The sequence below is a fragment of the Manacus vitellinus genome, unplaced genomic scaffold (genome assembly GCF_001715985.3).
Source record: "Manacus vitellinus isolate BGI_N305 unplaced genomic scaffold, ASM171598v3 scaffold_5_pilon, whole genome shotgun sequence".
Taxonomy (NCBI): Eukaryota; Metazoa; Chordata; class Aves; order Passeriformes; family Pipridae; genus Manacus; species Manacus vitellinus.
In genome coordinates, this window is record NW_021940682.1 from 33143792 (window position 1) to 33164255 (window position 20464).

Sequence of the window (20464 nt, forward strand, 5' to 3'; positions counted from 1 at the left end):
CAGCTGCTGCCATGGACCACTTTTCCCTCTAAGTTCAAAGCAACGTTTTTTTGCATCCTCCTATGAAACTATCCTTTGTAAGTTGACTGTACAGAGATCATTCTTACCTTTTCTGTGTGAAGCTGCCTCTGTGTGAAAACTGATTTTACACCATGCCATGTTATTCCATGCCATCCATTTTTTCATTTTCTGGGAAATGTTTACTGTTATTCCTGTCTGTGAGCAGTGGATTCAGACACTAGCAGAATGTTGTATCTTGAATATGTGCCATTGGTAGCATGGCTGTGCTGCTGCTGGAACTGCACTGTAGGCTGTGGGATGGAAATGTTAAGCCCTGAGAAGGTAATAATGGTTTAACTCCAGTCACTGTTTCACTCCTGAAATGTAATTACTGGAGTTAGTATAGTGTGCTTTGATAACTGTGTCAAATATCAGGTATTTTTTCCAATATTCTTCTGCTAAGAAATTGGTGAGGTTCTTGTCATTAAGAATGAAGAGACTTTTTTTGGTCTGCAACTGGCTTTCAGTTGGTGGTTATTTGATTTCAGGTTTCTGATATTTATATTAATTTCTGATCTTTTAGTTAGAAACAGAATTTCAAATATAATGCTTATGTTTGATGTTAAATTGAAGACCACCCCTGTTGAATGCCTCGGTTGGGATTTAGAGAGAGTTGTCTGCCAAGGTATCCATTTCTGTGCCTTCAAATATGAAAAATGTACCCAAAACCAAATAGCACAAGAGCTAAACTCTTTTTAGGCAGGAAACCAATGAACCCAGGTGTGAACTGTGCTTCTTTGTCCTGTGGGCCTGGTGTTTTCAGTGAGTTATGTGATCATGTCCTGTATATCACAGCCTGTGATGGATCATAAAATATCATTATTTGCTTTTCTGTATCATACCTAGGCCAGGCAGCAGATTTTTTCCAGTTTATAAACACTAGTGGAAGATATTTGTTTTTCAGATAATATTTCTGCAGTAGCAAAGTCAGATACTCTTATAACTCATAGGGAAAAAAAAAAAAAAAAGAAAAAAAGGATCATCTCATGCCCTGTACACAATCAGAACAGCTGATATAAACCAAGTCTATTTGAGACAGTTTTCCACAAGTGTCTGAGCCTTACCAACCTCCTCTGCTTTCACTGAAAATGGTGCAGCATTTCACCTGTACATTTATACAGGTTAACCTGTCTGCCGACCCAAGACAACCTGCATTGACAGTGTTTTAAATTTACGGTCCCGTTGGTAACTGCAGTATATCGTGCCTTTCAGATGTGCTCTGCTGCTCTTCAGACTCGTTTGCCTTCCACTGTGGATTGCTGGGTTCCAAACTAGGACTGGTTTGGGGATTGTCCCTCCACAGCCTGGAGAATACAGCACAGCATAGGCTGCGATCGGCTCCATGTTTTCAGACTCTCTTCACCTATGGGGGGGGTTGCCTGTTTTTAATAGAAATTTAGGTGTTTTAGAAGTTAGCGACAACCAGTCAGGAAAAGGGCAACGAGGAATGGTGCATTCATCATCTCCTGACAGCCGTCTTGTCATACTAAGAGAAATATGCAACCCGCAGGACTCGAAGCATGGAGTAGGTGTGATGTCTCCAGTATAACAAACTGCTATCTCTTTCTTAAGAATTGACTTTATGTGATTTTTTTATTAAACCATGAGATGCCTACTAGGATGAAAAGCAAAATGTTTTCGCTGCAGAATTTCTGCTGACATACAGGGGAAAATTCATTCAAGGAGAGCATTGACTGTATTTTCAAGAGACTTACCAATTACTTATTTATTGATTAAGTATAGGTTTGGTGGGAAAATATCGATAACAGCAAGTATTTTTTTACTTTTAGGTTAAGTTTCATTTATACCCTGTTCCAGTTGCACTGAACAGTCTTATTCACTAGGTGGAGGATAAAAGTAAGCACTTGACCTGACTGTGTAGATTTTAGGCATTTTCTTGGATTTTAAAATGAAATTTTCACAGAAGGGACTCAGTATCTGGAAGGAAGGCAAATATTTTTCAGTTTTACTTTAATATGCAAATTAAGAAATAAAATTGTAGTAATGTAGAAAATAAATAATAAAACTTTGGATTAAGAGTTCTCTCAGCTTTCAAATATTTGTCTGTGAAAAAATCTCTTCTGTCATCTAGTATTTCATTTTCTTTTTGAAGAAGTGAATATATTCCAGGTTCATAAATCTCATTAGAATTAATTTTCCATGCTTTTTATTCATTAAAAGATATTATTTATGTACATCAAAAAGTAGAAAATGACAAAAAGTCTTCTGATGTATGAAATACTAGAAGCTTTATTATTATACTATTATTCTTGAAGAAAAATCAATCATGGTGTTTCTTGGATTTTACTTACCTGCAAGTTGTTCCATGTATTCATCTTCTCACAATAAGTTTTACCCAGGCTTGAATTTGAACATCTGCTTATCTTTAAAGCTTTCTTGTGCTACGTTGACTATCCCTATAGTCTACCAGATTGCAGAGCAGGTCATAGTATTACTACACCAGCTGACCTGGCTGCAAGTCAGGCACATGCAGTTATGATATTGCAACAGCAAGCCTAAGAGAAGCATCTGGACCGAGAATTTAGAAAACAGCAGCAGTGTAATGTTTTCTTTAGAATTCAGTTGCAGCGTGTGCTTCACCTTTCAGAACTGGAAATTTAAAGGAAGCTCTTTAGAGCAGAACCTTTTTCATCTTATGCCTGCCTGTGTGTGCAAGTATGTGTGTGTGTACAAGTATGCATCTTTGCACTCCCCTTGCCAAGCCATCTCCAGTATTCAGTGGGATTCCTGAACCCCATGCTGAAGGTGGGTGGATGCCAAGAGAGCTGTAGGGTGACTGGTGCAGCATAGACAGCTATGTACCTGGGATTGCCCCTGCAACTGCAGGAAGCAGTGCAAGTCCTGGGGCAGTCCTGAAACCCTCCCCAAGCCAAGGGAAGGCAGGTCCCAGTGTGACCTTGTAAATTATAAGAAATCTGGAAATAACTTCTTTGCTTTCCTTTCTAATGCTAGCTATGCTAATATTATTAGCAATGTGGGAGTACATGTAGGAAAGAACACACTCTAGAATCTTCTAACTAAGTAGGAGTTTGCTGGTTGGCATGAGTAATGAATTGTGAGTGAGGTGATACATGAAGTAGTTTGATTTTTAACCCACGAAGAGTAACATAGGATTGTCTTAACTAGAGAATAGAGACTGACCTTGATGCAGTTGCGTGTTGGATTGGTAATGAAGTCCCAGGGTTGTTCTGATATTGGGCATTTCAATAATACTCCAGTGGGATTAGTCTGTAATAATAATGCCAAAGCAATGCAGATGAGTAAACATGTAATATATAGTATTATAAGAACAGTAATCATGTGCGATTTAAGAAAGCAAAGATGAAAACCAGAGAGAGAGGGGTATCAAATGGACCTGGTTCAGAGCCCTTCCAGGGATAACAGTCTCTTATAAGCAAAACCAGCTTAGGTAGTTTGATTTCTTCCTGATATGATTATGTACAACAAAAACTACAAAATCCTTCAGAGCAACAAACCTAATGAAACTACTGTGCATGCCTTAGATGACCTTATCTGTCAGTTAGCAATGAACCTTTCACACCACACCTCCCTTGCAGTGTTGGTGCATCTTTCCTTTCTGCCTACCAAGGAAAAGTGTCTAGAAGTCGCTGTTCTGTTGGCAGAGGTATACAGAAATTTGTCAGAATGGTGAGCAGGAAGGAGCCTGGTCATCACTTTCCATATCAGTAGTTGAAGGGAATTGTAAAACTGTTAGCCAGCTTAAAATACTGCATGGATCATCTGTTCCACATGTCACTTCAGGCAGCAGAGTATTTCCCAGAATTGGATTGAAAACTCAGAACCTATATAAAAGATCAAAGCACATAACAGTATTGTGCTGTGGCAAAAACTTAGGCATGTGCAATGCATTGTTGATGTTCCATATACACATTCTGGCAAAATATTCATTAAAAAAAATAAAATCTTAGATGGTTCCTGAGAACCAGATTGCACTACTGAGAAGTAAAAAGGAAGGATTCGTCTGGGAGATGGAGTGAGAGGAGAATTCTCCTTTTGACTCCAGATCTCACGATTGAGTAAACTCTGAATAAACATGTGTCACTCAGTAGCAAAGCTCGTCAGGTTGCATCATGGGTGCAAATATACAGTAATTTTGGTTTCAATAAGTACCATGTCTAACTCTTGTGATCCTTATGAATACTTACAGGTTTTTATAAAACTGAAAGCAGCATTTTGGCCTCTCTACAGCTATGTAATGTCTGCATGTTCAGATGCAGGTAATCACATCTGTTCTTTCTGAACTGTTAAGAAGGCCAGATGTGAGTAAACATTGTGGAATCTCAACAGCTTCCAAATGGTACCCAAATGGTGGTTTGGTGTCAGCCAAGTTGAAGAATGCACCAGGTAACTATGCTGCTGTCTGCTTCTGACAACCCATGCTGCTGACTGAATACACTGCAGAATTTTGTCTTAATAGAAGCTTTATAAGCATAGAAGAATTCTTGCCCAAGCACTTAAATCTTGCTGTATAATGATAAAAATGTGAATAACTGAAGTGGGATCATCATCAGCTAGAATGGAAATGGCCTGACAGCCACCTGGAAAGGAACAGGAACATTGCATGGCATGATTCTACATTGGAAAAGATTCAGTAGTTAACTCCATTAAAACTGCTACCAGGGATTACAGGACTGTCCACCAGGACTGGAGGCTCTTCTGAATGCTTTCCTCTGTCTGCCACCATTTCCTCAAATACAGAGGCGATGATGGTAGGTTTGGCAATTCTTGTTCTGAGCAGCCATTCTTCATATAAAGGTGAAAATGTATTAGGTCATCTTGTCAGTCTTGTGAAAAGATCTTGGAAGAACCTTGCTGGTGTTTGTATAGTGCTACTTCTAGATCTTACTGAAGAACATTTGAATATATACAAGGAACTCGCTTGTTTTTTGGCTGGATTTTAGTCTTTAAATCTTATGCCAGCACAGCAAACTTCTGCGGTGCAGGCATACTGTTTATTTACAATGCATATATGATATTTTTAACTGACCAATTCACCTGAAAACTGCATGTTGATACTGAAAAGGACCAGAAAAATGAATGATCCTTCTAGAATTTTAATGGATCTTTAGGATTTTGTGCATTTTTCCAGAATACCTGAGCAGCTGGTGGTTTTAATGGGTCTCCTCTGACTGAAAACAGTGGATATGAGGTATGATTGCCTCGTGGCTTTCCAAACAGTTGCAGTCCTGCTGGAACTGTGCATATGTAGATTATCTTATCCATCCATGTACAATAAAGGCATCTCTTTTTGAAAGTTTGAGGCTTTTTATTGCAGGTGACCTGCATTTGTTGATGTCTGTGGGATTAACTTAGCATTTTCCAATTATGCTAAATGGAGAAACTGCAGAAGAGGGTGTCTCAGACAGCATGTTATGGAAATTTTATATATACTTACAATTATGAAAGCCCTTCACCTACTTTGTACCTGTTCTGCAGAGATTGCAGAGATTTACAGTGGAACTATATATGTGTAAGAATAAGGAATAAAACCGTTAAGATCTGATATATTTCTGTCTGGATTCTTGCTATGTTCAATCGTTTTTATTAACACTGACACCTACTAGTGGCTTCAAAATGAGTCTCCTATAATCTAAAATTATAGTTTTGTTATATCTTTGCATCTTTTACCCTTCTGTTTATTCAGTTGAAGTACTTTATAAAACACAGAGGTCAGAGGGAGAGAGCAGAAAATGAGAAAAGATAGCCTTCTTAAAATGCGAAACAAGTACCTTAGTTATAAGCATTGCCAGCCTTTGTATTTATTGGCTCTATATAGGATACCAGCATATTGGTATGGTTTTTAATAACCTTTTACAGATCATATGTCTCAAGATTTATCTGTATGCAGACCTTTGCGCACAGTACTTGTGAATTGTAACATAAAGAATCTCCAGATGTACATGTTATTTCTTATTAACACAGAATGATTTTCTAGGGAAGTAGATGACATATTAGAAAGGCAACATCTGTGCTATTACTTAAATCTTAATAATGTCAATAATTTTCTTTCAACAGAGGAATTCAAGGGCTCAACAATAGTTGAATTAATGAAAAAAGAAGGCACCACCCTGGGGCTTACAGTATCGGGGGGTGTTGACAAGGATGGGAAACCAAGAGTATCTAACCTTCGCCAAGGAGGAATCGCTGCTAGGTAACCACATCTCAAACCACAAAATGCATTACAAGATGTGATTGCTTCGAAAATATGTACCACATCAGAAAGGTCACTAAAAAATATGTGACTGGATGCATCTATAATGGCAGCCCATCACACTGGAGAACCTCATAGGGAAATGGCAACAGCTGGTCCTCCTCTTTGCTCAAGGCTACTTTGATAAAAACTAGAAATACCAATGAGATATTTGGAAGTCATCTTGAGACTAATGTTTTTTAGTCTAAATTATATATATTTTATTTCTCTATTTTTTTGTCCTTGAACAAAAATTTGAGAGAAGTAGCATAACGTACTGTGGGGAAAAAATAAAATGGAAAAACTAAGGGTAGTCCTACCGTAATTTATTTCTTTTTTTTAACTGTTCATCAGTTGGTTTTAAGATTAAATTCATAGCTACCTTGGTTACTACTACAGTGGAAAGAAAAAGCTGTTATTCATGAGTGAGACAAGTTGAAATATAAAGGTTGAGCTGAAGCACTCCAAGTAACCAAGCAGAACATATGCTTCTGGGCTGTGGCCTGTGTCCTGTAGCTGTGATGTTAACTGCAAAGGCAACCACTGTTTTGGACACTTTCCAAAGACAGAGAGAGAAAGATAGGGACATGAAGAAGATGACTTCCCAGATCCTGTGTCCAAACCAGTCCCATCCTCCAACTCCTTTATTGTATAGCTGGTTTTGTACATCAGAAATTAATAATGCAACAATGTTCTTCTTTTAGTATTTAACAAGATAGATTAGATTATGATCTTAAAATGCTACTTTCTGTTAGAAAGTTCAACTTATTTTAATCTAGATTAATGGAAAAAGTATTTCTTACCGCCACTAAACAGTACTTTTAAAGGATTTAGTTTGGTCCAGAAGATCTGTCTTTAACAAAAGGAATATGTACTTTTCCCTAGGAGTGACCAGCTGGATGTAGGCGACTACATCAAATCTGTGAATGGAATCAACCTGACCAAATTTCGCCACGACGAGATCATCAGCCTGCTCAAGAACGTTGGTGAAAGGGTTGTGTTAGAAGTGGAGTATGAGCTGCCTCCAGTCTGTAAGTAATCGCAGAGCAAACTGAAACCTATGCAGAATAGCAGATGTTGTCAACAGTGAGATGGGCATGGTTGATGACAGCCATTTTGGTAATGATTGGGTTTTTATGTTCTATTTTTATTTTTTACTGTGGCTTATTGCAGTGTGTTGAAGCAGTAGAAAAGAAATGGCAGTACAGAGGGATGCTTTCAGATGTTTTAAAAGCATGAATCCCACCAATGACAGAGCAGAGTTGTCAATCTTCACTATTTTATTTTTTTTGTTTGCTTGTTTGCAATTTTGAATACTGGAAATCAGTTTGGGTAGATTCTGTGGCAAGAAAATCCTTCTTGTTACAGTAAGATCTTCTAACATGAGACTAGTGAATATCTGCTAGTTCTGCCTCTGCCTTTTCCTTGTGTCTCTTCACTTGCAGCACCCTTCCTCTCTCCCAGATAAACAACATCCCTTGGGACTTTTCAGTCTTTTCTGATGTCACTTTCAGGCAACATTTCATTTCTAGATCAGAAGACCCAGAGGGGTAGGCCATGAGGATACATAAACTTGCAAGAATTGTGTGACTGAAACAAGAGCTTTCACTGAGCAGGATTTTCTTCAAAATATAAATTTATGCTGACGCTAAAGTCACAGAATGCTACTGAATGTTTTCCTTGCCTCTCCTTTGCTCTTTCTTACGTGCTTATTTCTATAACAGTGTGTCTATAGGAGAAAATCAGTGCGAATCGAGTCTATCAGGAATGAAGTGAAAGCTAGAGAAACAGAGTTGGAAACCTGGGACCTAAAGTGAAGGAGTGAGTGTCAGGTGGCTTCCTGGCACCAAGGAGCTGCATCAGTCACACCTTTAAAAGGGTGTGTGCTCCTTCATGCTGCTCACTAGAGAGGAGAAGCTGCGGTTTGCTGGTGTTTGACCAGAAAAATCTGGAGTCAACTAGGAAGTTCATGCTCCCTTAAATAAAGAGTTTCGTTGTAATAGAAGCCAAAAAATCCATCACTCTCTTCAGTATTCAGAAGATGATGACCTCCCCACAACTTTCTAGCAGCTGGAGGGTTAGTCTAATTACATATTTGGTGGTTTTTAGGACCTCCTGACAACCATCTTAATATGTTTTGAATGTTCTCTATTTAGTGTTTGCTTGTGGTAACAGAACTTCATGTTCTAAAACACAGAATCTGAGTTAATGAAGTTAGCTGAGTTCTGAGTTACTTTGCTGCAGATGTATTTGTTTTACCAGCATTCATTGGTTTGCATTTATTCAAGTGGACTTTCTTTTGTTTCATCCCCTTTTAGCATATGTGCCGCTCCTGTCCACTGAAACAGGATTTTGACATGCTAAATTACAGTAGAAATTATAACTTTTTTTTAAGTCCTTGGAATTTCCGATGTCTTCATACAAGCGTAGCTAATGGAGATAATTAGCAATCTAGTTGTTTCCATTAACTTCTAGTGAACGAGCTAGACACAATGCTTTCGTTACACACAGAAGGTTTCTAGTAAGTCATGTGGTGAAGTCCTGGCACCTCCTTCCTGGCCGCCATAGGTAATGAAATTCTACTGTTGTTCTCATGCTTGCCTCCTCAGAGAAAGGACTATTATGGTTTCAGCATGGGGAAATGTCAGTCATTTAATAATGGTGGATTAAATTTGGTTTAGCACTGGTAATCTCCCTCTCCCTAGTGCTTCTTTCCATGCCTGGAAATGGTCACAGCAGCTAGTTTCAGCACGAGCCACCTCAGTGTTTAAAATAGGAGTACCTGTCTCACACCTGCCTTTTGCTGTTGGTAAGGGTTAAGGACTTCTTTCCAGTACCAGGCTGAGGCTAGGGTGGAAGGACAGCCACCTGAGTGGCTGTTGCCCAAGTGGAAGGATGCTACATGCCAATCCTTGCTGCTGAACTGTAGATTTTGTCTGTCCTCAGTGGAGGTTACAGGCACAGCAAACAGAGCAAGAAGCACGGATTCATCTTGAGCTACACACGAGGCCGCTTCCTGTTGATAGGAATGAAGGCAAGAGTTGTCACTCCTCCCCATAATTCGGTCCTTTTCAGTCGGTAAAGTGTTTCTAGCTGAAAAGGAAACAACCACATGGACTCAGTAACACAGTCCTGATCTTCAAGCTGTAGCAGGAATTACTGCAGCACAGAGCAGTGCTCGGAAGGGCCATATTTCACCTGCTTTCTTAAGGAAATGAGATTTATGTGATTTCACTGGGTGGTTCTCCTGGGTCCCTGCAGTAACTTTTTTACTGGGATTGAAAAGCTTTAAAAAAGTACATTACAGTACATGTCCTGGAAATAGACACTTGAGCAAGTCCCTGAGTAGGGGAGTCCTCAGAGAGAAAGGCATACAGTGCTGAGGGGGCACCACTCTTCTGGCACCTTTCATGGCTGGCAGCACATGCAGGGTAGCCTGTGGTGTCCGTTTTCCCTTCAGGGTGTCCTGATGGGGAAACTCTGGTTATTGCAGGCAAAAACATTAAATAACATAAGTTTTCATTAGTTCTGCTACTCACAGAGCATGTATTTTATAGAGATGGGTTGGTTTGGTGGTTTTTTTAACTTCGTGTGTTGTGCTGTTTGCAGTATTTGACTGGAAGGTGGGAAGTGTGAGTGCGTGTAATTTTGCCCACTGTCTTTCTCCCTTCAGAAAAGAGAGTTCGTAGGCTATGCCAAAGTTTTTCCTGTGAAAACTAATAGTAAACTGTCTGCTGGTCTCTTAACAGCAGTGATTTCAAATTCTACAAAGTGGATTATCACACCCAAATGCATTGGTCTGTGCATTAGGCTTCTCACCCCCTAATCCAGCTGTGCACCACTCCTCTAGTGCTTACAGAGAAAACACTGAGTAGACTAAGTCAAAGAATTCTTACACTCACCAGTGATGAGGGAGCTACATTTTGAAAAAGAAAAGAAAAATCCTTATTATACAAAACACATTTTGCATCTTTATTTAGTAATCTGAGATTAGAAATATTAGAGATACGCCCCCAAAATGTCAATTGTCTTTGCTTTATGCAATAAAAATAAATGTTTTCATAGCTGAATAACAAACTTAATAGGTAACTCTAAGAATTTCATTTGCCATTTTTTTCTCACTGTGCATTTCCATATTTTCTAGCACTCTTCTGTAACTACAAGAAAAGCAAAATTATGCCATAATTTAAACAGTAGGACTCAAATTCCTCACCCGTTACATGCATCTATGTCTCTTTTCCCAGACCATTGGCACTTTGCAAAATATCTGGTCCAACATTCTCTCAAAATGAGGATGAGTTGTGTTGAATTACAAGTCTTCTGTCTGACTGTTTTGTAATTCAGTCTTTTGAATTTAGTGACCCAATATCTATCTTAAATTGTAAAAGGTGTAAGTCTGCATGTATAATTAGAAAAATACTAATAATTAAGTTTTGGATTCTTTTTGTTTTATTTGTTTTTCTTTTAGCTGTACAAGGATCCAGTCTCATCTTTAGAACTGTGGAAGTTACTTTACATAAAGAGGGGAACACTTTTGGATTTGTAATAAGAGGTGAGTTACTGTTGAGTTTGAACCCTTTGTATTATCTAAATAAGCAAAAAAGTGATAATTTTTTATGATACTCAGAAATACATAAGGATTTATGGCTTAAAGTTTCTTAAAGTCAAAGTATTACCTTTTCCATACCTTCATGTACTGCTTTTATGAACTGCTCTAATTTTTGATTACGGAAGAACCTTAATTAATAAACTATTTGAAGAAAACATGATAAACTTCATTTCACATAAGACCAGATTCTGCTACATACCTTCTGCTACCTGAAATCAGCAGAAAGGTCATATTTCTTAAAAAAGATTTACATGTAGTATTTGTATAAATTAGGCAGGAAATCTGATTAATCATGATGATAGTCTGAATTGTACAACTAAAATATTATCACTGACTTAAGAGAACAGAAGAAAATATAGAACTGTTAAATAATGTACCCCAATGACGCATTATCAGTTTCTTCAGGGAAAATCTTTTTTTAATTATACATAAATTCCCTAGCGGCCACTCATTCTGAGTATACATAAAATAAGGGTGTTCTTTTTCTCTGTGCTGTAAACACTACAGAACAGTAAGTGTTCACACTGAGATCAGATTTGCAGAGTAAAAGTTCTAAGAAAAAATATATATTTATTAAGAATCACTCCATATAAATGGTTTTTAAAGATTCATCTATACATAGAGTAAGTTGATTTTATTTAAGTTTAAATTCAGAGGAGAGTGATATTAATAGTTTGGCCATTTTTTGATCTTTTTAGCCCATCTGTAAAGGTTCATGCTGCAAGATTTAGGTTTGCCTCTTGGAAATGAGCTTTCATAAAAACCATAAAATGAAGGTGTACGTTCTCTCACTTTTTCCTTTCTAGGTGGAGCACATGATGACAGAAATAAATCTCGTCCTGTTGTAATAACATGCGTTAGACCTGGAGGGCCTGCTGACAGGTACACTTCATCTTTCTCTGTAGTACATGTGAAAGAAATGGAGAAAGATGAATTATTTGGGACAGAAGTTAAGATTTGGAGTGAAATAGATGTATTCAAACTCAGTCCTTTGAAATTCATGGTTTAACCTTTAATTGTTGTAATAATAATAATAATAACAACCAGAACAGTAATGGGCAACCACAGAGGCTCAGCGTGCCATGGTGTGTATGAACTTTAATTTAGAATCTTGCACATCAGACTTTCTCATTAAATGCTTTCAAAAATTAACCCAAAATAATTAGAACAAATGCCTGCAATAGATCAGAGCACATTTTTTTGCATCCTTCAGACAAATGGTGTAGCTCTTAATTATGCTTTTTATACTCTAACACTACCATCTTTTTCTCTTGCAATTCAGAATAATACTGTCTTGTGTTTGAATGTTGTTGCATTATTCTGTTAAGATATTTGTACATATCTGCATGTGAGTTCACACATAATGTTACCTGGACAACTTCTGTGTACAAATTTATGTTTTGGACATATTTGTATGTAATACCATTTTAGATTTATATCACTTTATTTCTGTGTACAAACTATATTTTCAAAAATGGCACTCATGTCCTTAAAACACTCAAGAAACTCAAAGGGCAGTTTCTGTAAAGCAGACTGATGTTCTGTAGCCTATGTTGACATTTTTGACACTGGAAATGTTAATTGAGAAGAAAATGTTTCAAGAGAGCCTCTCTTTTGTTCCATGGCTTTCTTCTCTCCATCATCCTTGTTTTTCTCCATGATTCTTAAGCTGACAGTGTTAGTACTTCATTTTCTATTATAATTCTGAATAGATTATGAGATATGCCTAGGAGACAGTGTAATAATTTAGAGCCAAATTATTTTTGGGGAGGAAGAAAAGAAAAATGGAATTATCCAAGTAAGAGATATTCTAAAAGAAAACGAATGAACATTCATGTTTTGCAATCTGTTTCTGCACTCGTGTTTGCACCTCATGTTTGTTATTAAGAAAATATTGGAGGAAGAGATGTTTGTGTATGTATGAAAAAAAAAGTTGTGTGGACAAGGCAGAAAGCAAACATATGTTGGAGCAGACGCTATACTTAGTTGCAATTTAATGTGACTTGATTATTTCGCTATGTGGTAAGCTGTTTTCCAGTCACTGACTTTCCAATTAAAGCAATTTCCTTTCCACTGCGCCCTCTGAACATTCTCACTGTCAAAGTAAATGTTAAGTGTTAAGGCACGAGGGATGGATGTCAGGGAGGGTTCTAGAGAATTGCTTTGCATAAAAATGGTATTATCTCCAAATCAATTTTTCTTATATTAACAAAGATCATTCCTCTAATGTCCCATCAGAGAGGGCACAATCAAACCTGGGGACAGGCTGCTGAGTGTTGATGGGATCCGACTGTTGGGAACAACACATGCTGAAGCTATGAGTATTCTCAAACAATGCGGGCAGGAGGCGACTCTGCTGGTTGAATATGATGTCTCAGTGATGGGTAAGTTGAGAAGCGGGGCTTTAATTCTGGGAACCATCTGTGATGTTTTGCTGCCTGTTCTTGATGAGCTATTTTAGAAGCGATTGTGACCTGTTATACTTCTAGTAGCACTGCTATTCCCTTCCGCATCGTGTCATTAATCTCGGGTTCAGAAGGAGGTGAGCGGTATTTCACTGTAATTTAGCATTCTGACATTTCGTGGTTTGTAGAGTGAAACCATAGTGTGGATTCTAGCAAAGTAACTTTTCCAGTGACTAGTTTATAATAAAGGTTAATGAAGTGTAAGCATTTCTATGTCACATGAAAGAGGGAGTATACTTGCTCTAACAAGAATTCTTTTACCTTTTGCCAGTGCTGCTAGATGGCCAAGACATAATTAAAAAGTCATAAGACTACCACATAGAAAAGAACAAGGAAGAGAAAATTTGTTAAGAAATGCAGAGGTGACAAACCACAGCTTGAAAAATGAGCTTACACTTCATACAAACTTTTATTGAACTCACTGAAAATGTGAAAGATTTCTCTGGAAAGTCAAGTAGGGAAGGTGATTTTTAACAAGAGATTTGGGATTGAGTTGTTTCCACTTGTTTTGGAAGTTGTCATATCCCCTCCGTTTTTACAAGATACAGAAAATTCATGGCAACAAGAAATAGAAATACTCACCAGTCAGACTAAAATATTTCTTCTCTGTTTTGGGATCCTTCTCTTTTTTTCCTCTTCATCTCCACATCAGGTTTCTAACCTAGCAGTAAAGCAGCGTCCTAGGGATTTGCAGAATAGCACTGTCAAACTTCAAAGTCTTGGAAAAGATTAATGCTGTAAAGAATAATGTCAGGTATTTGTTTATTCTGAAACAGTCCTCTATTCTTCTCTAAGACACAGATTTTTTTTTTTTAATTACAATATACATCTCTATTTACTTAACTACGAAGAATTGAAGTGGCAGGTTTGTCTGGTGTCTGGCAGGCCTAATGGACAGTTGTACAGGTCCAGAAAGGTGGAGACAGCTCAGACAAACTCTAGTTCCTGATAAGAATTAGAATTTAGGTGTTTTCATTTGTTTGTTCTTTTTCTTTAGAAAATGACGGATGACCAAACCCTGTCTATCATCACAGTTAAAACAAGATTCTTTGTACTCTACTTTCTCTAAAAGTGAGATGTCGCTGGAAAATGAACCCCTGGCTTTAGACAAAGTTCCCAGCGAACTTTCATTTCAGAGAAAACTCCCATCCCCATCCCCATTCTCTTGTATACCCAAAGGAGAGAGTCAGCCTCCATTTCACCGAGGATCTTTTAGAAATCTTTGCAGATTTTTGTGAGAAGACCACATGATGGAAAGCTTTGTTGTGTTCTAAATTGCAGCTTGTTCAAGGCAGGAACCTTTCTTCAGTGTTGTCTGGATAGAGCTCAGTGCATGAGCATGCAGACCTTAGTTTGAAGTTTCAGGTTTATAAATGTAAAGGTAACACCTACCAGTTGGTCTCTCCCTTTCATTTTCTCTCTGAATAAACTCTCTTTTGTTCTCAGCAACAAATCTGGATTTATCATGCCTGCCTTCCTGGCAATGAGTGTGTTATTCTAGGGAAATTTAAGGTGGTAGAAGAATCTGAGACTTGTGGAGTCAGAAGGAAGGAAGGAAAAGGGAATCAAACACTGGGAAATACATGGGATTGCGGTCCAGCAGAGTTTGCAAGAAGAAATAAGGAGGAATCCAGTAGACTGGCTTTCTAATGCATTATGATTTTTTTAGATTTTACCTAGTCCTAGTAGATTTTGATTTTTTTCCAGTTTGTCTATCCTGCATAGTTTTCCAGCAGTAGTGTGAACAAAGAAAATTGTTGGAAAGCTCTCTTCACTTTTTGCAGTTACGTTATGACCGTGGTGCAAAGGCTGAAAATCATTCATCCTAATCCATTGATTCCTGGCCCAGGAAAACTTTGTTGATTTGATTCTTCTCTTAGTTCTGCTCAAGAGCAGTGAAGTCAGTTGCAAGTAACATGAAAGGGAAGAAGGACATGACCCATGAAGAAAAATTTAAGAATTGCAGAAATGTTACTAGATTCCTCAACTCTTATGTTACCCACAAACTATTTGTAATGCTAAGGGTTGACATGAATTTGATAATAGGCTAAAGGAAGAGAAAGGTCATTGAGTAAGGTCACTTATCAATAACTGATGCTTGAAACTAGATTAGTAGGTTAGCTTGCTTGGGTTGGGGACAGTAATCCAAAAATTACATAAAAGTCTGGTGTATTCTGTAGGGTCCTCCTGGTATAAACTTGCAGTAGAATATATTACTCCCAGAGATATAATTATAGCATTATTTGCTTTAATATCCTCTCTTCTGTTAGTGGATGGTTATATCCTGTAAAGTATCATTGTGTGTGGTCAGAACTGGAAAGAGCCATAAAATACATTCTGATAGCGTGAAATTGGAACTTGAGTTGAAAAGGTTAAACTAGATGAAGAAAATAATCTTGAACTGTTTTTCAGCTACAGTCCTGTAGTGTGTAACTGACTTTTCCTACTCCTGTAAGCATAAGCTGTTTCAGAGGTGCTGTATTTCTCAAAGTTTAGTTCCTTTACCTTAAGTCTTCAAGAGGTCACTTGGGAAGCTTGTGCATTTTATTGTTTCTGGAACCTAGACAAACTGGAGTAAAAAAGGCATCAAGGGGTTCTGTGCAGGGTAGTCAAGTGTGTATATAATGTAGATGTGGCTATTCTGGTTGAACTCTCTGGGGTTACACTTGTGCTTGCTTAAGTACCTCCTGAACAATCTTGCTCAGCTGAGTCCTAGGAAATAAACGTGTCAGTTCAGCTTCTTGGAAGAGATTTTTTTTTTAAACTCTGATGAAAATGTTTCCAGGTTGGTGTGGGCAGTGTACTGTATTTCAAAGAGACTTTGAAATAATAGTAGTTTGGAAATACCAAGATAATCTCTAAAGAAAATAAGAGCACATAATTTCTGAGAAAATAATTTGTAACCTGATAAAAATTACATTTGAAGTTGTGGAGGTTGCAGTCTTTCAAATGTTTTTTTTTTTCCAAAATACCTCCTGCACTTCAGTGTTTGCAGAGGAGATGGATATGGTGACTTGCTCTGCACCCAACTGTGTGGAAGTAACAATATCTGTGTGGGCTTTATCACTTTTCTGTGTAATCCTTACACCTGAATTGTCCAACCTTTCTGGTCATATGCATCACCTATTTTCATCTAGTAGTGGGAGAGGTCTGAATAGTACAACTTCTCTGTGCTCTATGATTACACCTGTGCCCCTCATTTTGTGGAGGAGGAGTAGAGGCAAGGTGGTGGCTAGCAGTGACTTGCTACAACTGTCAAAATAATTTTGCAACCTAAATCTTCTCTTGTGGCAACCAAATAGCCAATATTAATTCCCAGCTATAAGGTTAAGTTGGGAAGACTTGAAGTTGGGAAGACTGCTGTTTGGCAGCAGTCGGGATGAAGTATCCTAATGAGCTGCTAGAGTTGGAGTGAGAGTGAGAATTAGAATGCAACGTTAATAATGAACTACAAACAGAGGTTCTCAATACCCCTGTCTAAAACAAGAAATAAAAGTTATCACTACATTGAAGCTGAGCAGATGCAGTTTCCTTTCAGGTTTTCCAAGATTTGCCATAATGCCACTTGGCTCTGTGTTATCTCTATAATTGAGGTTGTGCCTGCTTGGGTAGTATTCCGTAATAACTCTGAAAGGGAGCATTCAGACAAGTTCAAAGGTAATGGCTACCTTCAGTTGAAATTCTGGCCCATAACATTTTTATGTAACTCTGGTGTCATAAGTTGATGATGATGAGCTTTTGAGCAACCTACTTTTTAATTCTTGGATGTTTCTACTGGGGTAAACTTTGAATCAAGGATACTGTAGTTAAACAAAACTCATATCTTTTGCCAGGACTTTGGTACAAAAGGAAGCTTTTTTTAGCTGTCTGCACCTGTGACACACAACATCTTTCTCTCTCATCTCTTTACTGGGTTAGTTCAAACCACTCTGTGCTCTTCGGGAATGAAGGAACATATTGCACGTTCAAATTCCATATGTTTCTCTGGCTTCTTTAACAGTTCTTGCACTTGAGCTAGAATAGATTTGCTGGAACGTGGCACCCTGTAATTGCTCTACACGAAACCAATACAGTCAGCTTATTTTTTTTGTCCAGGTCTACCAGAGTCACTCTGGCATAGAACTGGTCAATTTTAACTAGAGCAACACCCTCAATTTTCTGAACTCAATGTTTAACACTGATAGAACTTTCTATAAAGGGGATTATTGATGCAGTCATTTACTAGTAAATCTTTAACAAACCCCATCTAAGCTGCTCGCTTCTTTAAGTTCACCCATTTAAATAAATACATACATAAATTCATTAATGCTGTAACAATCTTTTGAGAAGGCATTTAAAGAAATCTAACTCTCCCTTCAATAATTCTGCCTGACAAAAAGATCACTAGAGAGAGATAACTTGCATGATTTAAAGATCATGTGAGGTAATCTGTGGTCTAGTGTAGACTTTCAGTAATTTTTGCAGGACAAAAAATAGAGAAGAAAAAAGAACTTATGGGCTGCTCCTTAAGTTTCATAAAGCAGTATCACTCAAGAGTATCCAGAGCTGTGGAGACCCTTAAGAGCTACGGAGTTTTACAAGCCCAAAGGAACAGGAGCTCCAGAGACTCCAAGGACAGATTCCAGATCCTCATAAGCCTTATAAATGTTCCAAGACCTTGAAAGTTGAAGGAAAGTCAGGAAGCCTGTAGGATTGCGCACTGCCTTTTTATTTCTGTTTCTTTATAAACTTAAAATTAACATTTCCTTTGTCTCTCACAAGTTTTTAACAGAACAGATAGGTAGAGTACTCTAGCATTTGACTGCAGCTGCAGGTCTCCTGGCTGTCACAGAGGAACAGGCTTAGATCCCTTGAAATTCAAAATATGAATTAGTTGCTTAAACCTTTAAAGAACATTTCTTGTCTTATGTTGCTTCAGAGACAGATTGAATGAAAATTCATGTGCAATGCAAAGGTACTGATAGCTATATTAATTGAAACATTATGCTACTTTAAATACTGCTACAAAACACATACACAAATTATGTTATAAGACAATGTTTGGATCAAAACGTTGAGAGTGCCAGTTGGGAAATGTGCATTGAGAACAGAGACTGCTCAGCTGCTGTCCAGGTAGGTGTCCATGAAGTACAGTGACAAGACCCACAGGACAGATAATAACCTTTTTATGCAGATAATTATTATGAATTTTCTTTGTGTCTTCAGTATGTGACCACAGGTTTATTGAAGGCACTGCCCAAGATCCTTGTCTAAATACAAAGTTATTAATTTCCTGGTGTTCTTTTTCCTGAGGCCATAATCCTGCTACAATTTGAGTGCTTCAGGCAATATGCAGATCTCAAGGATAAAACCTCAGTGTTCCAAGGTCATTCCACATGTATTGGATTGTTCTTAAGGCAGAAGATGACACAGACATCTCTAGCAGTTCCAGAAATATCCACTCAAAGATGTGTCACTAGATAAAACACATGGGGGTTTTTGTCTCTCCTGGAGGCCAATGCATGATTCACATTCACTGAGCAGATATTTAAATCTACATGCTATGGCACATTAGTGTTTCATCTTACTGTGCAGTTTCCTTGGTTATCAAACACACTGTTTGTGTGTTCTGCTGTCAGTGCCAGATGCCTGCGTCATTGACACTCGTATGAACTGACAGTCAGGCATGGATGTATACAATAAATAAGTTCTCTCTTTGTAGTGCTAACAAGCTGTGCTAAGGCACAGGGAGAACAGGGAAGTGATTTGAGACAGCCAGCATGACCTCACCAAGGGCAAGTCCTGTCTGACCAACCTAGTGGCCTTCTATGATGGAGTGACTACATCAGTGGACAGGGAGGGGTTACATGTGTCATTTATCTGGACTTCTGTAAAGCCTTCGACATGGTACCCCACAACGTCCTTCTCTCTAAATAGGAGAAAGATGTATTCCATGAGTGAACTGTTCTTAGATGGATAAGGAATTGGTTGGAGAGTAGTGGTCAATGGCTCAGAGTCCTGATGGACATCAGTGACAAGTGGTGTCCCTCAGGGGTCTATATTGGGACCCATGTTGTTTAGTATCTTCATTAATGATATAGATGAAGAGATTGGGTGCACCCTCAGCAAATCTGCAGGTGACACCAAGCTGAGTGGTGCTGTTGACACACCTGAAGGACAAGATGCCATCCAGAGGGACTTGGACAAGTTTGAGTGGATCCATGGGAATCTCATGCAGTTTAACAAGGCCAAGTGCAAGGTGTTATGCCTGGGTCAGGCTGGAGGATGAAGAGATTGAGGGCATCCCTGTCAAGAAGGATGTGGGGGTGCTGGTGGATGATGGGCTGGACATGAGCCAGCAATGTTCACTTGCAGCCCAGAAAGCCAACTGTACACTGGGCTGCATCAAAAGCAGGGGGCCAGCAGGTTGAGTGAGGTGATTCTACCCTTCTACTTCACCCTGGTGAGACCCCACCTGGAGTGCTGCATCCAGCTCTGGGGTCCCCATCACAGGAAGGACATTGACCTGTTGGAGCAAGTCCAGAGGAGGCCACCAGGTTGATCAGAGGGATTGGAACACCTCTCCTATGAGGAAAAGCTGAGAGAATTGAGATTGTTCAGCCTGGAAAAGAGAAGGTTTTGGGGTAACCTAATTATAGCCTTCCAGTCCCTTGAAGGGAGCCTACAAGAAGGATGGAGAGAGACTTTTTACAAGAACATGTAGTGATAGGATAAGGGAGAATGGCTTCAAACTGAAAGAGAGTAGGTTTAGATTAGATATTAGGAAGAATATCTATTAGGGTGGTGAGGCACTGGAACAGGTTGCCCAGGGAAGTTGTGAATGCCCCATCCCTAGAACTGTTCAAGACCACGTTGGATGGGGCTCTGAGCAACCTGGTGTAGTGGAAGCTGTCCCTGCCCATGGCAGGGTAGTTGGAACTAGATGATCTTTCAAGTTCCTTCCAGCCCAAACCATTCTATGATTCTATGATTTCATTTAGCAAGAGATAGTGTGTTTTGGGATATGACTTACCCTTGGCACAAGAAGATACTTTCCTTTAGAGAAGCCCAAGGCTTGTGATTTTTTTCAGATATCGAGTTTTCTGGCTTTCAGGACTG

General features: G+C 38.6%; 1 protein-coding gene across 8 annotated transcripts in view; it reads left to right on the forward strand.

The window, feature by feature from the left end:
- Positions 1-20464, forward strand: part of GRIP1 (glutamate receptor interacting protein 1) — a 221948-nt gene that overhangs the window by 132710 nt on the left and 68774 nt on the right. For all 8 annotated transcript variants that reach the window (XM_029963465.1, XM_008926521.2, XM_018080550.1 and 5 more), the window contains exons 3-7: positions 6118-6253; positions 7178-7323; positions 10761-10844; positions 11708-11783; positions 13140-13285. In XM_029963465.1, the coding sequence (XP_029819325.1) occupies positions 6118-6253; positions 7178-7323; positions 10761-10844; positions 11708-11783; positions 13140-13285 (588 nt within the window). The remainder of the gene's footprint in view (positions 1-6117; positions 6254-7177; positions 7324-10760; positions 10845-11707; positions 11784-13139; positions 13286-20464) is intronic.